Genomic DNA, 15019 nt, shown 5'->3' on the forward strand with positions numbered 1-15019 from the left:
GTGACAACTTCAGCAAGCAGTTAATATTTTGTCTCCCTTTTGCTTTAATAACTGAAAGCAGTTTTTAGGCACTGTTGCAATATATTTAATCATTGTCCAAAAATTCAACTGCTATATGACCAAATACTCCATTCTCATTGAGTCTTCTTGATACTGTAGATTACAAACTTTTCTGTCATTAATCTTATGCTTGAGTTCAGTGGCAGTCTTCCTTCTGTTCCAAAGACTGCACAAACAAATCTTTGTTAACATCAGTATCACCAAGTTTAGATGTTCTGTCATTTCCTTTCATATTTTCAAATTTAGTTGTCTTTGTCTCATGATCTAGAGTGTACTTGAAAGTGTTTGGTGAGCATTTCAAGTCTGCAACAATTCACCAAGGATTCAAACCAGCATCACAAACATTTCTTATGTGAACCATCCACTCTACTGACAATTCTATACATGTTTTTGGGCCATGGCATGACAACAAAATTTAACATATAGTGTTAAACACATTTTTTCATTAAGCTTTATTTGTGGAGTGCTATTAAATTGATTTCTTCTAGTATACACTGGTTCCATACGCTAGTTCCTTGCTAGCTTCTTTCTATATACTTAAGACACTGCACAGAGTACCATTACAGTTATACCAGACCTGAAATTTGATTAGTATGTTCATTAAAACAGAATTCTTACAGCATGCCCTGGCTCATTTAATTTTCAACAGAGATCAATGGAGCATTAACTCAGTGTTGAAATTTACATTCTGTAATTCTTATTAGCTCCATAAAATGGAAAGAATGAGAAAATATTCTCTTGTCCTAACACTTTTGCATAATACTATATTTTTGTTCAACAGACTTTCACTAATTACTATACCAAACTATACACAAGTTAAAAAAAAACCAACTTACATAACTGCAAATGCACATACTAGTTTCATAAATGGAAATTCTTAGTTCTATAATCAAACCCTCACATATAATCAACAACTATCTGTTATACATGCAAGCACACAGATACACACATAACCTGATTAAAATTCAATTCAACTAAAAGGTTAAAAAATAAGACAAAATTTGATATTAAAATTTAGTAATATTCTATTTGACATACATGACTTTTTATCTCCAATAAATGTCAAAACTTTTAATAAACAAATTCTCCTAATTATATTTAAAAAAATAACTTACCTAAAGTTGATCCTCCTTTACTAGGAACACAGGAAAACCCTTGAATTCTTGGAAAGTAGTACACTGTTACTCCATTGAAGGAAACACTTTTCTTTTTTTCCCTACTTGATTCATCACACTTTGAAATTTTTGCACCTTGAATACTAATGGAAGCATGGCATTTTCACTACATACAGACTGACAACTTTGGTTGTCATCTCCTGAAATTTGACAACTGGTTTGCCCACTTACAGGATTCGGGATTTCAAAACACTTGTTATTTGCTGCTGTTGGGGATTAGTATCTTTGCTCTCAGTACAATTAAATTCTAAAGTTACCTGGTTAGGTTCTGTATTCTGACTCACGATATTATCTGTTAGTAGTGCCTCCTGGACGGGTTCATTATTAGCTAGTTCCATCACTTCCTTAGAGCCTATATTCAGACTTGCAGTATCATCATTTACTAGTGTCTTCTGCATGAAGATGACATTCTGACTCTCAGTATCATCTGTAGATAACAGTTCCTTTCTGAATTCTGTATCCTGATATATAGTATCCTCAGTTCCAAATTTTGCTCGACTGGGTTCTGCATAATTATTTACAGTGTTATCAGAAACATAAATCTCCTGCCTGAAATCTGTTAGCTGTTTTATGGTTTTGTAAACTGACAATGTGTCAGGTTTGATTTTTTGTAGTAGTCCATGATTGTAATGAAAGTTCTGTTTCTCATTAACTTCATCTGTAACCTCCTCCTCTTTAGGGTTCATACCTTTAATTATACAGGCATTAGATTCTGGGGCAGATTCCCTAGAACTTGTACTCTGCTTCTTATAATCATTACTTCCTACTACTCTTTCTACTCCAAGGTCTAACACACATTTCGAAGTGTCAGGAACTTCTAATTTTACTCTTTTTAATTCTATTTCTTTTTTTGAAATGTTTTCAGCTACTGATATTTTCTTTCTAGCACATGCATGCTTTTTGTTAGTAACATTTTCAATACTCAATGCATCCTGACTTACAGTTTTTGCAGTAGGCATTGTTTTCTGTATTGGGCCAATATTTTGGTGTTTGGTAACATCATTTACAACTATTTTTGAAACAAAATAATTTTGTTTCTTAGAGCCATGATATGCAAGTATTGCCTCTGTATGGTCAACATACTGGGATAAATCATCTTCATTGTCTTCTTTTATCATTTGATGGTCTGTACATTTGTTTACATTATCACTAATAGCTAGTCTCTCCTGTGTTTGGTTAGTAAGTTTGTTTACAAAATTGCTTTCTGTATTTATATCATGAGTGGGGTTAGAACTCTGAGGCACAGAAACATTTAATCCCATGTTTTTTTTATTGTGTTTTGTATCTTGGCATAAAACACAATAAACTTTTAATGTCTTATCTTGTTGGTACTTACCATCACATTCTACTATCTTCTGCTTATTTTTAAAAGTAGCATCTTGGCAGGCAACATCACCAAGGTTCAGTGTCTCTTTTCTGTTGTTAGAATCTTGACAAAGAGTGCTACTGCTACTATTTGCACTGATTTTGCTATTGTTTTCTTGAATTACAGTTTCATTCACAGCAAGACTGGACTGGGGTTTAACAACTGTATGTTCCTTAGTCTCTGTACCATGCTTCACATTGGTGCTGACAGATGATTCGTCTTGATTTCTGTTACTATCATATCTGATTCTGTCATGATCTGGCAATCTATCACAGTTATTTTGTTTACAAAGAGGCCTACAAATTGAGTTTGTTTTTTGTTGATGTTTTTCATGGGAATTGGTGTAATTATTTTTCAGTTTTAAGTGTTCACCAGAAGAACTTTGAGAAATATTGTCAAAAATGCATTTAGCTTTATGTACAGAATTTTCAACACCTAATCCCTGATAAATGTTTGGATCAGCAAGTTTCTGGAATTTACTGTCTGGAACTTCCTTCTCATCAGCTTCATGACAGGAACCACTAATACCGTGTTTTGGCATCACGCTTTTAATGCTCTGAAATAAATTTTTTTAGCATGTGAAGTAACTAACAAAGCAATTCTTAAAAAAGTAATTTTAGCATACCTTTTACACCAATTCTTTAGCTTGATCCATCACTATGACTAATGAAACAACTTATGGTAAGAGTGTATAATAATCAAGCAGACCTTGACAAATTTTGTGCCCAAGGTCACCATGAAGCTAAAAATTTCATTGTGACACCCAGTATTTTCTCTTTATTTTATTTGTGCATAGAGCTGTGCTAAATAGAACTCTTAAAAGTCCAGAACTATTTTGCATTTGAGTCCTAAATGAAATTTTGTTTCTAGGATTTTTATGCCAGATTCAGGAATGAATCTCTGTGTTGCATAACACTACTAATTTTGTGCCATTTTATTAGTTCGGACATCACTATCAAGTTGCTGTTGATATTACAATATTGTCAGCATGCACTTGTTGTTGTAAAAGTAACTAGATATACACTGTTGTATAGATTATCCATGCTGATCCATGGAAAGAAAAATTGTGGACAACAGAAACAGCATATAGCTGAGGAACTAGTGTATCTCACGAGTTAGCTCATTGTTTAATTTTTAAGTATATTTAAGTTCCTTGTCTTAAATCAATCTTTATTTACTGTCATTTAATCACATTATCAGGAAAAATTATGAAAGTCACCACAATTGTAATCATAAAAGTTGAGCACCAGTCTGTAAGTTATGCTTAGTTTCTGTGAATTTCATGAGCTCATGAATCCACTTCCATTTTTTTTCCTATAATACTTCTTTTTAGGTTGCCCATTACCATTTAAGTATTATTTAATTACTAAATTAGGCAAACTTTTGCAACCAAAACTAATTTCTGAGTGACAATGTCTCCAAAACATGTAAATTTTTGTCGAGAACTGTAATGGTACAACTATTTTGAGAAAAGTTGGGACAAAAAATAAACCTACAGATAAATGAAGCTCTCAAACAACAGAAGAACAGATAACTGAAACACTAGTAAAACCCCCCCATTCACTACCATAAACAGAGTTGTTAAGCACACTTGGTTCCTGAGTATGGTGCTGACTCCCAGATATGAAAATATTTGTCAAGACTTGTATTACTGTGTGTCCTAGTACATCATTAAAACAAAAAAATTGTTTCAGAGATAATCATTCAAAGTAACTTTGATAGCAAAAATATTAAAAAATCTGCTGTTAATGCACTTCACACCATGTGCACTAACTAGCATCTGACATTTGAATTAAAGGCAAAAAATGGCTGTGTTACCACAACTACAATTACTTCACATGAATACGTTATGAACAAAATTAGGGATCTTACTCTGATGTATTTCATAATATCTACATAGCACCACATACCATCACAGATTTTTCTACATGTCTGTTTACTTAACTACTGTTCTGTTGATCATTGTAGCAATTGTATCTGTAAAATAAAATTTTAAACAAGAATTTAAAAAATAAATGATGTATAAAAAATCACACCTTACAGTCTCCCTGATTAACAAAATATCACTCTTGATCTGTTGGCTACTCCTCAATAGTTTCACAACATGAATTCATGTAAGTTATATTATAAAGTTTGTATGAAAATTGTAAGTTCATCTGTTTTAGATTTTTACATAAAGGTACACAAAGGTCACATGCACAGAGCCATCCATAATTCTGAACTGGTAGTCTAGAAGGTAAATAGTAAACAACACCCACAGGAATTAGATACAACCTTCAAAATTCAAAGTTCTTGTAAGCTAGACACCATGCTAATTTAAACAGCATAAAAAAGAATACCAATGTGTTCCTAATACTTCTCCTTGAGACAAGAATACCCAATTTTCACTTCAGGAATATACTATATTTGTCATATGACTTTAGTATAAAGTCTAATATATTTTTAACACTACACCCTTTATACAGAGTCTCAAAAACTTTCAAGAAATAAAAGCGTGTATAATAACAGATTTTAATCACAGTGTTTATCATATCCACTGTCTTATGACAAGTAATTAATTATAATCATGCTTCACCAGCTTTGTAATGCACTCACATATAAACCAATAACATTAAACTGTTTATTTAATAAACAAATTGCAAGAAAAGTTATTCCTAGGAAACACAAGTTATTTAATATGACCTTTCTTACAGAAATATTAAAACCTCTTTAACCATACAAGTTTATATATTTGACAAAAAATAATATAATTAAAAATATAAACAACAAAATTCATACGCAAATACAATTGGAAATTACAAGTTTTTAAGTTAATGGTAATGTATATCTAGATTGTAATGAACCAAAAGCAACAAAACATCAACAACTTTCAAAGTTAATACCACATGGTCTTCTTATCATTTTAACAATTTACATGGTGCAAGGAAAGTGTAATTATAAAACATATAAAATAAAAGCACCTTTAATAAAAAAATTTAAAACTGGCATTCTAAACTTGACAAATCTAGCAGAGAATTTTTTCCATGGTTAGAAAAAAATAAATAAATTAACGAAAAACACTACTACATCAAAAATGTATTTCCAATAGAATCTAATTTTTTTCTCACATACATAACTGTTTATATTCAATGATGCCTTCTATATGCAAAAAAATTTCACATGCTGCAAGCCTTTCACTCCCATGCACCTCTCAATATCCTTCAGCTATTATAAATTATTAATGTCTAGGGGACAGGAAGAGAGAACAAACAGTGATGGTATGACCCAAGGAAACACGGATGGCTACGGCCTCCAAGGGTGTGTTGAGTGACAAAGACAGGGTGGGCACATGCTGATCAACCAATAGTGCCACCCCTCCATGTACTCGTCCATCACACAGCCTATCATTTCTGTACAGAGAAAACTGCCGAATGGTGACTGTATCAGCAGGTTTTAGAAATGTTTCTTGTAAGGAAAGACATATAGAATGGTAGGAAGCAATCAGTGTTTTGATATCATCCAGATTAGAACATAAACCTCGACAGTTCCATTGTATCAAGGTGGCCATTTTTAATGACGGGAAGGCGAAGTGGCTGGAGAACCCTTCTGTTTACGACCACATCTTTTTTCCTTACTGTCCTTATTTGGAGGAGGTCTATCAACCTCCATGAATCCTGCCCTGGGTCGATTTGGCAGGCCTTTGTTATTGGAAGGGGATTCCAGTGACTGAGGACGTGAAACAAATGATTGTTTTGCATCGAGGGGTTGGAGGAAAAGATGTATCAGAAAAAATGCCTGTATTGGAAACAAAAGGATGTGGATGTTGAGATTTGTTGGACTGTATGGGAGGAACAGAGATGGATGTAGAAGTTGATTCATCAACCTTTTTAACCATGGAGGTCAAAAGGCTTTTCATCTGTTTTGAAAATGATTCTCTTGGAGGCACAGAGAGATCTGTCTGCACTCCCACTGTAGTTGTGGAACGGAGTGCAGCAGCATATGTCCGAGATGAAGTGGCGGACAGCAATTTCCGAGCCTCAGGATAACTAATGTTATGGGTTGTTTTCAAACGCTGCACCTCTTTTTCCTCCAACCATTTTGGGCAAGAACAAAAGTAGGAAGGGTGGGAACCATTGCAGTTGGCATAATGTGGGTCCATGTGACACTCATAGGCATCGTGGTCCTTGCCACCACAACAAGCACGTGTCAGGGAACCACGACAGGACATCTTTGAGTGGCCGAACCTCTGACATTGGAAACATCGAAGAGGGTTTTAAATGTATGGACATACCCTGCAAATTAGATAACCTGCCTTGATGGTGGCAGGCGCACGTGGTGATGTAAATGTCAAAATGAGGATATTTGTCGGCAGTGTAACTCCGTCTTTGCGAGTGGAGATGTGCTTCACTGCAGAAACTCCTTGAGTGGAAAGACCAGCGAGAATCTCCAACTTGGTGGTCGTTCTTCAAATCCCTCTCAACAATAACTCCTAGTGATGAATTCAAGGTAGCATGAGGGGTAACCTCAATAGGTACATCCCAATTGCTTTTGAATTCAAGAGGAGTTCACTGTGTTGGGATGTGGATGTTTCAACCAATATGTCTCCAGATCGAAGCTTCTTTACTGACTTTGGAGAGCCAGCAAGTCCCTCTAGTCCCTTTTGAATAAAACAGGGGGACATTTGCCCTAAAGGTTTTTCTGAAAGAGAATGTAATATAAAGAAATGGGGTACAGGTGTTACAGATGTTGAAGATTGCTGCTCAGTCTTCAAGACGTGGTCATTTACCTATTGACTGTTTTTTCACTATTTTATTTAAATTTTTTGTTAGAGGATCCATAGGAAAAAATATTAAATTTTGGTACCCACTGACCCCACCCACCATGGAGTCCTATGAGGGGATGAACTACAATGTCATGCAAGGACATTGCAGCAATGCCAGGGTTTCGTGAGCACTATACACAAACACCAACATCAGACACAATATCCACAACACCCATTGAGCACTTCCAACCCTGGTACTTGGTTGACTCTAGCCCAAGTGGACCAGCCGATTAAACCAAGGGGGGCCACCCAAAGGCTGCCTGTCTACAGAAATTCAAGGCCAAAGTGGTGTGTTAGGGTTGGACCCCTCAACTACCAGGATCCTCTCCTCCCTTTCACGAGTCGCATCGCACAGCAAACACGTGGATGTTTAGATCCCGGAAGAGGTAAACTGAAAGAACAGAACCTTCTCTGGGAGGTCTCCTCACCATGTACAGGAATCCACACCGAGGGGATTACTCAGTGACTGGACAGTTTAGATATGATAAATAAGAAAGCAATTGATTTTTACTTAATTAGTATTTTGAATGTACTTTGCTTGAAAAATTTATTCAATAATACAGTGATTGTAGCACCTACTTATGAGTATTAGTTTATTTCTAAAATAAGACCTTTCTTGCTGATGATTGAATTTTAAATTTTGTGCAATTTTATTTTTCTATTAGAATTGTTCAATGAACTTCACAGTTCTCAACACAGGCCGACTCAATCTGACCAACCATGTAATCTCTTTGTACACATTTAAAGTCCTTATAGCTTTAATACTTATTACTTTCAATACAGTGTGTGTATCTTCACAAAGTTTGGCTGTCTTTAATTAACATTTTTAGTGAAGTATTTTTAATGAAATAAAATAAAGATTTGTCCATATATATATTAAGAATTTGTTTTGAATAGTCCATGTGCAGTGATTTATGTTAATATTAAAAATACTTTTTTTCATCTCAAATTTCCTTTGTATAATCCCTAAATCCTCCTAATTATACCTCAAATGATTGTTTTAAAAACACTTTATATTTTTATCTGTTATTTTCTCTTCCTAACCTTGTAACCACCAAGAAATATAAAAATTGTAAACAAATCTAAAATACCTTTTTTTCAGAATGACTTCAAATTGTAACATGAAACTACATTCATTTATGCTAAGTAGCTTTAAGCTGGCAACACCTATTTATAATTAAATTCTATTGTTTTATTGTTCTTTCAACTGTGTCTAACTATTACCTGCACTATTAGAAATTTTAAAATGCCCAGTACCCATGCAGCCCATAATGCTATCAAATTACATTACCCACAAGCTACTACAAGATGCTCATAAATAAAATAAAGAAAACAAGATGCCAAGAAAAAATGTCACATGTCACACTAAGGAAAATTCAGGATTTTTTAAAAAATACTGCCTTGTAGAATTAAGAAGTTAAAACTTATATACCTTTAAAATGTGGATTATTAGCTAAGATTTTATGCTATACTAATTAGTATAACAAACAAATAGTTAAATAAAATTCTGAACGCAAAACACTAAAACCTTGTGTGCCGTGCAGTGAAGAATACCCTATGCAACAGGGTTAAGAAGGGAGCAACATTTTGTGTACTGTTTCTCGTATCTAAATTAATTCCATCAAGCATAATTGTAGAGCACATTTTCTCAATAGCAAAAGACATTTTGAAGCCAAAGACAACTGGACTGACAAATAAAATAGTAACTTAGATTATTTAATTGGGGAATATCTAAAAAAGATGGGCTAAAAAATTGGTTTGAAGGTAGAAAAACAGAAGCTTCTGATAAATAAACACAACAATTTAAATGGAAAAGGATGACTAGTCAAGTACCTCAATAACTCAAACAATACAGCATCTTTTATCACACTGTGATTACTTTGCAAACACCTAATGAAAAAAACAGGCAAGTTGCCCTCTATAATAGATTAAAAATGAAAATCACAGAACCTAATATTCTGTGCAAACACAATAACTGGTGTACATTTTTTACCATTGTTGGTTACAAAATGAATTTTAATGAATCAATTTAATTTATGGAAAGAAGAAATGCATCTGATTTTCAAAATAAGCAGCTAATGACTATCAATCTATATTAAAGAACAAAGACACTTTCATAGCCTTACTAACAGGATATGGAAAGACAAAAATTTATGCCCATTTTTTCATAATTTCACCCAATACATTAGGTGATTTCATCCAGTTTAACACACTTTCATACTGGATGCACTTAGGTGTTAATGTTGCAATAAGAAATAGGTGGAATATAATGAATGAATTATTTGGGTCAGTATCTTAGAAGTTTGTCTTTGGACCTTTGTTTTTTGTTAAACTGTTAATGATACGACTTACTCTATAAAAAGATAAGTAGCTTAAGACATTCTCTTATAATACTAACCAAGAGATAAGGCTAATTCTTTTGAAAATGCTTCATTAATTAACACAGATGGAAGGTGTACAGACATTTTCTTCCCAAGTGGTGGTGGTGTTTTAGGGTTTATACTGTTGATAAGCATCTGTTGAGATGCAACTGCTTTTTCTTTTTCTTCAAATTAGTGTACGTTTGATGAGCAGTTTCCATATTCTTGCAAAATGAGTCACTCACTTTTGCATGTAATAGGTTCTTGTAGTAAAATCTTTCCACATACATCAAAAACATATCAGCAACTACATCAATGTATATACTGGTCATCATTCTTTCAGAATGTTCCCCTCCTCCATAATTATGAGTGTACTCACAATGACAGGTCTATTATAACAGTTTAACATTACTTTCACACATATCATCAACATATCAACCCTTTCACTGTTTGAGACAGCAACTCCCCATCGCATTAATATTATGTCAAATTTGCTGCATTCAGTAGGTATTAGAAAGTTGCTCTTTGCACAGTATAACCTAGCTAGTAAAGCAAAGTTTTTTGAGATAACATTTGGCAATAATGCTGGAGCTCATTAAGGCAGATGAAAGTCCCACTATGCTGCCAAATGACAAGAGTAAAAGCAGAAACATTTTTAGAAATTAAATTTTGAAAGGAATGGTTTCGCAACCAGGTAAACAAGATGTAAGCTCTCTTCACAGTGGGTACCATTATCAACAAAAACCTTGTTATTAGGGTAATTTTCCAAAGGACTTTGTGCCACCTTTCCAAAAATTAGTCCTTCAGTTGTGGATAGTCTTCTTAATAGATAATTCAAGTTTTGAAAGTTACTTGTTTCAACAGACAATGGACTTTTCCTATTTTATAAAAGAAGTCAGAAAATTAAGCAACTTTAAATCATGCAAGTTATTTAATATTAACACCTTGACTTAAAAAAAAACAATGTGCATTCCTTTAGCAAGGGTTGTACTGATGAATAAATCCTCATGATGAAGAAAATTTTCCTTTTCTGATGGAACAGTTTTTTGATAATTTGCTTCTGTCTTTATCAGCTTAATAAATTTCTTTACTGCTTTAAACACAAATTTTCTAATTCTCCAATTTTCCCTTGATATAACTATCACCAATGAATTACTTATACAACTGTTTATCAGAACCTGACAAGAACTTTCCATAAAAATTCAGATAGTTATCAAGCAAGCACATGACATCCACAGTTACATCATAAACCAAAAACCATTGATGATGGGCATATGAATCAGGGTTTGTGTACAGAGCATACTATTTGTAAGAAATAGCTGAAGTCAGTTGAAAATACAAAACCTTGATGTAAATCTATAACAAAAGCTATATGACCATCAAATAATTTAAAAGTGTTGTTGCAGCACTGTGGACAAGATGAAAGCTATCATCATCAATTTCCAACAACTGGGGTGGAGTAATTCTCTGACTATTAGTAAGATGCTCAATCTCTTCTTGGATCTGTGAATCACAGAGTAGGAATACACCAATACTGACACCAGATTTTGACAAGGAATACTATTTTTGTGGAACAGACTACCTTAATTATAAAAACAAATTCTAAATGATGGATTAAAAAAAACGTGCTTTTTTGGAAAAAAAGGAGCTTATAGTAACTGAGAGCACTTTCATATTATTTTTAACAATCCCTTGTCATTACTTAATAACAACAAACATTATTTCAATTTCATTACCAAACATTCTTTGAATGTTTGAACAAGCTCACATGCAAATGTCTATGAAGAAGTAGCTCTGTCCATTACAAGCTCATCCAAAGCCTTTTTGTCATGAAATACAGTCCTTGTAAAAAAGATCAAATGGAGTGTCATGGAAATTAATACAATATTCAGCAATGAAGGATAATAAAAGTTTTAGGTTAAAGAATAATACTCTAATTGATCAGGGCCATTTATCTTTGATGGATGCTGGCTTGTGAACAGTTACTTGAAAACACTGTAGAATTTCATATGTGTGCCTCCTGCTTACTAGGGTACTGTACTGTATGCATATCTTTTCCCACCAATTCCATCATACAAAGCATATGATAGCTTTACATTAGTAGATGAAAGTTGGAATGGAGCAAACATGCTTTCTTAAATATAATTGAATAAAAACTGCAAAATTTGGTTTCCATAACCAATAACATAAGACTATTAATTTCATCTACAGACTAAAATAACAGTAACTTTTTCAGCACAGGCTCGTTCCTAGGACTGACCTCTTAACGATTTTGTGCACGTTATAGTTTTAATGCTATTACTTATAAATTAGTAAGCATATGTTCACAAAATTTGGCATATTATCAGCAAATATTGCAAGGTTTTCATACACAATATATCATATTTTTATATTAAGTCTTAAGGTTTTTAAGTAATGTTTTTCTCATACTTTTCAATTTTTGCACATTGCTTATTCAAAGTGCAAAGTAATTTCCATTTAAGATTAACAATACTTTTATGCATCACAAACTTTTCAAATTTCATATGCAAAATCCTTATAATGTCCAAATAGTTTCACTAAATGTTTCTAAAAAACAACTTTATATTTAATGTTATTTTCACTAACAAATCTGTATGGGTTCAGTCGATTTGACTGATCTCGTAACCAGCAAATAAGATAAGATAATGAATATAAATACCTTTTTCCATTCTAGAATGACTACAGATTATAAAAAAATGAATGTTTGGACTAAATAGCTTAAATCTAACATTATACATTTATACAGATATATTATTTTCATTATATCAACCTTTAAGCTGTGTTTGGCTAACAGTACAGAAGTTACTACGATGTGGGGCAAGTGCATTCATGATATTGTATCCAACAATATCAAACTGACTTCTAGTTATTACAAAGTGGCTGTGTTTTAGTGCACTTGTATTTTGTAATTGTATAAGTATATAGATTATTATTATTTACAAATAATTTCTAAAACTTATTTTTTCTTAAAACAGAGAAGAGTAAATAAAAAAATAAAGCATCTAATTATCTTTTCTAGTTAAAACCTTTGTACTTTTTGATGCTTGTCTTAGCTTGCCAAGCCTTAAGAAATTTCACACATGGAGAATGTTAAACAAAATAATTTATTTTAGGTTTGTTTGTTTTGAATTTCACGCAAAGCTACACAAGGGCTATCTGCACTAGCCACCCCTAATTTAGCTGTGTAAGACTAGAGGGAAGACAGCTAGTCATCACCACCCACCACCAACTCTTGAGCTACTCTTTTACCAACGAATAGTGGGATTACCCATAACATTATAATGCCCCCACTGCTGAAAGGTCGAGCACGTTTGATGTGACGGGGATTCAAACCCATGACCCTCAGATTACAAATCGAGTGCCTCAATCTGGCCATGCCGGGCCATTTTAGGTTTGACATGTATATTTGAACAACCAAAATAATCATAAATTATTTCACTAATACCATACAATTCCTTTATAATTTATCAAGTTTAATAACTAAGCTGTATTGGTATCTAAAAACTTACAAAATCACAAACAGTCTAAAGACTCAACTTAATAGATTGAAGATTAGTCAGAGAATATTTGAAAATGGCTAAAAAAATCACTAAGACATCCTGAGCTTCCCATTGGTCATTCTCATCTCACATATATAAATAAGTGTACATAAGGAACTGTTTCCAAAAATGGAAAGAAATGAGTAGGGGATGCTGTGTTTGATTTACTAAATTTAGCAATAGGTCAGCAAATATAAAAGATAATGGATCAGAAACAACGAACCCACCTAAACTGCCACCATGTAAATATCCTTGAAGAGATAATATAAAATAAGCTAACTCAATAAGCAACAATTTGGTGATATAGTCTTGAAGCAAGATCAATAACACCTTCTCCAGATGGCAACAGATAGACTGATGATGAATCAGTTGTGTGTTTTCATTGGCGAGACAATCCTTAAGCACCAAAGGCAGTCCTTCTGTGTGGTAACTTTAGTATCGTGTATGCTCAACTGTTTGGTGCTCTTGCAAAAAACAGCAAACTGGCATGCAATAGATCACGTAAATGTGGAAAATTGATCAAATAAAAAGGTTTTCATTTTATATTCCAATATATCAATAATGGTAATTTTAAACCACTTTTGCATTTGATATACAAAGTGGCAATCAAAAATCAATGTATAATTTGTTTGTTTCATATTTACTTTTAAATTAAAAAAGTAAATAATGTATAATATGAAAATCTGAATTATAATACATCGTCTGATACCAAACTTAAGGAGATAAAACAGTTGTTCAGTAAAATTTTGGATGCAAGTCAACAAACATGATGACATGGCCTTCGACTCATGAATCATTTAGAAAGGGTTAAAAATACAAAAATATAAAAGAAAACCTGAAAAACAACAAACTGAAAATTTTACATGAACTGGAAAGCATCTAAATGCAAGTATAAAGTTAAAATAACATTTTCTCTAAAAGCAGAAGTCTTTTTTTCATGAAACTATAAATAAACTTCATAACTGATTTTCCACATAAACAAAAAACATTTTTGGAAGTGAAATTTATTCACAAAAGTTTTAATTACTTAAATTTATACATAAATTTTAAAAAATCACAAATTTTTCATTTTGGGTTCATTTCAGCATACTTTGAACATTAACACTAGTGTTTATGAATTTTCAATTTCTTTTTCCAAGCACAGTATGACATTTTTAGTGCTCTAAAAGTAGAATAAAAAACAGGTTTGAAAACAATGACACAAACTTGCTCTCAATAACTTCAATATAAGTAGAGTTAATAAGAACTGATACCCAAAAATATTAATCAATTAAACTCCAATTTTGATTTGAGGCACTTGTTATATTATTTGTTTTAATGCATTCCAATAAAGAAAATGGACAAAATAATTTGAAACATCAAAAGGTCTTACTACAGATTATGTAGCTTCTACAATTATTTTTATATATGCTATTATTGGTATACTCAAAAAATTAAATATTTCACTGTGATGCATTTGTTTCAAGAAACAAAAATATTTACCTTTACTACAGATTTTAATTACCAATTTTAATGTCTTCAGGGTGCCAACCACTTTCGTTTCTAGCTCAGGACTTTTAATACTTAGAAGTGAGAGTCTCCTGATAAAATTGGGAATCCTTATTTCCTCTGATATAAAATTCACAATATTGACATATTTAAAATAGATAATATCATGCAAGTTGTACTAAAGATTAACCTTTCACTGTGACACAATC

The 15019-nt window shown here is 32.7% G+C and overlaps 1 protein-coding gene across 15 annotated transcripts in view; it reads right to left on the bottom strand.

Moving 5' to 3' along the window:
* The window catches only part of LOC143247448 (uncharacterized), a 51829-nt gene that overhangs the window by 23321 nt on the left and 13489 nt on the right, over nt 1–15019 (bottom strand). For 8 of the 15 annotated variants that reach the window (XM_076495565.1, XM_076495568.1, XM_076495566.1 and 5 more), the window contains 2 exons: nt 4512–4578; nt 1176–3157 (listed from right to left, as the gene is read on the bottom strand). In XM_076495565.1, coding sequence (XP_076351680.1) covers nt 1403–3157; nt 4512–4514 — 1758 coding nt within the window. In that variant the 5' untranslated portion in view covers nt 4515–4578 and the 3' untranslated portion in view covers nt 1176–1402. Of the gene's footprint in view, nt 1–1175; nt 4579–15019 lie in introns of all 15 variants that reach the window. The other 7 variants (XM_076495573.1, XM_076495564.1, XM_076495576.1 and 4 more) reach the window with 2 other exon arrangements.

This window comes from Tachypleus tridentatus, chromosome 3 (genome assembly GCF_004210375.1).
Source record: "Tachypleus tridentatus isolate NWPU-2018 chromosome 3, ASM421037v1, whole genome shotgun sequence".
NCBI lineage: Eukaryota > Metazoa > Arthropoda > Merostomata > Xiphosura > Limulidae > Tachypleus > Tachypleus tridentatus.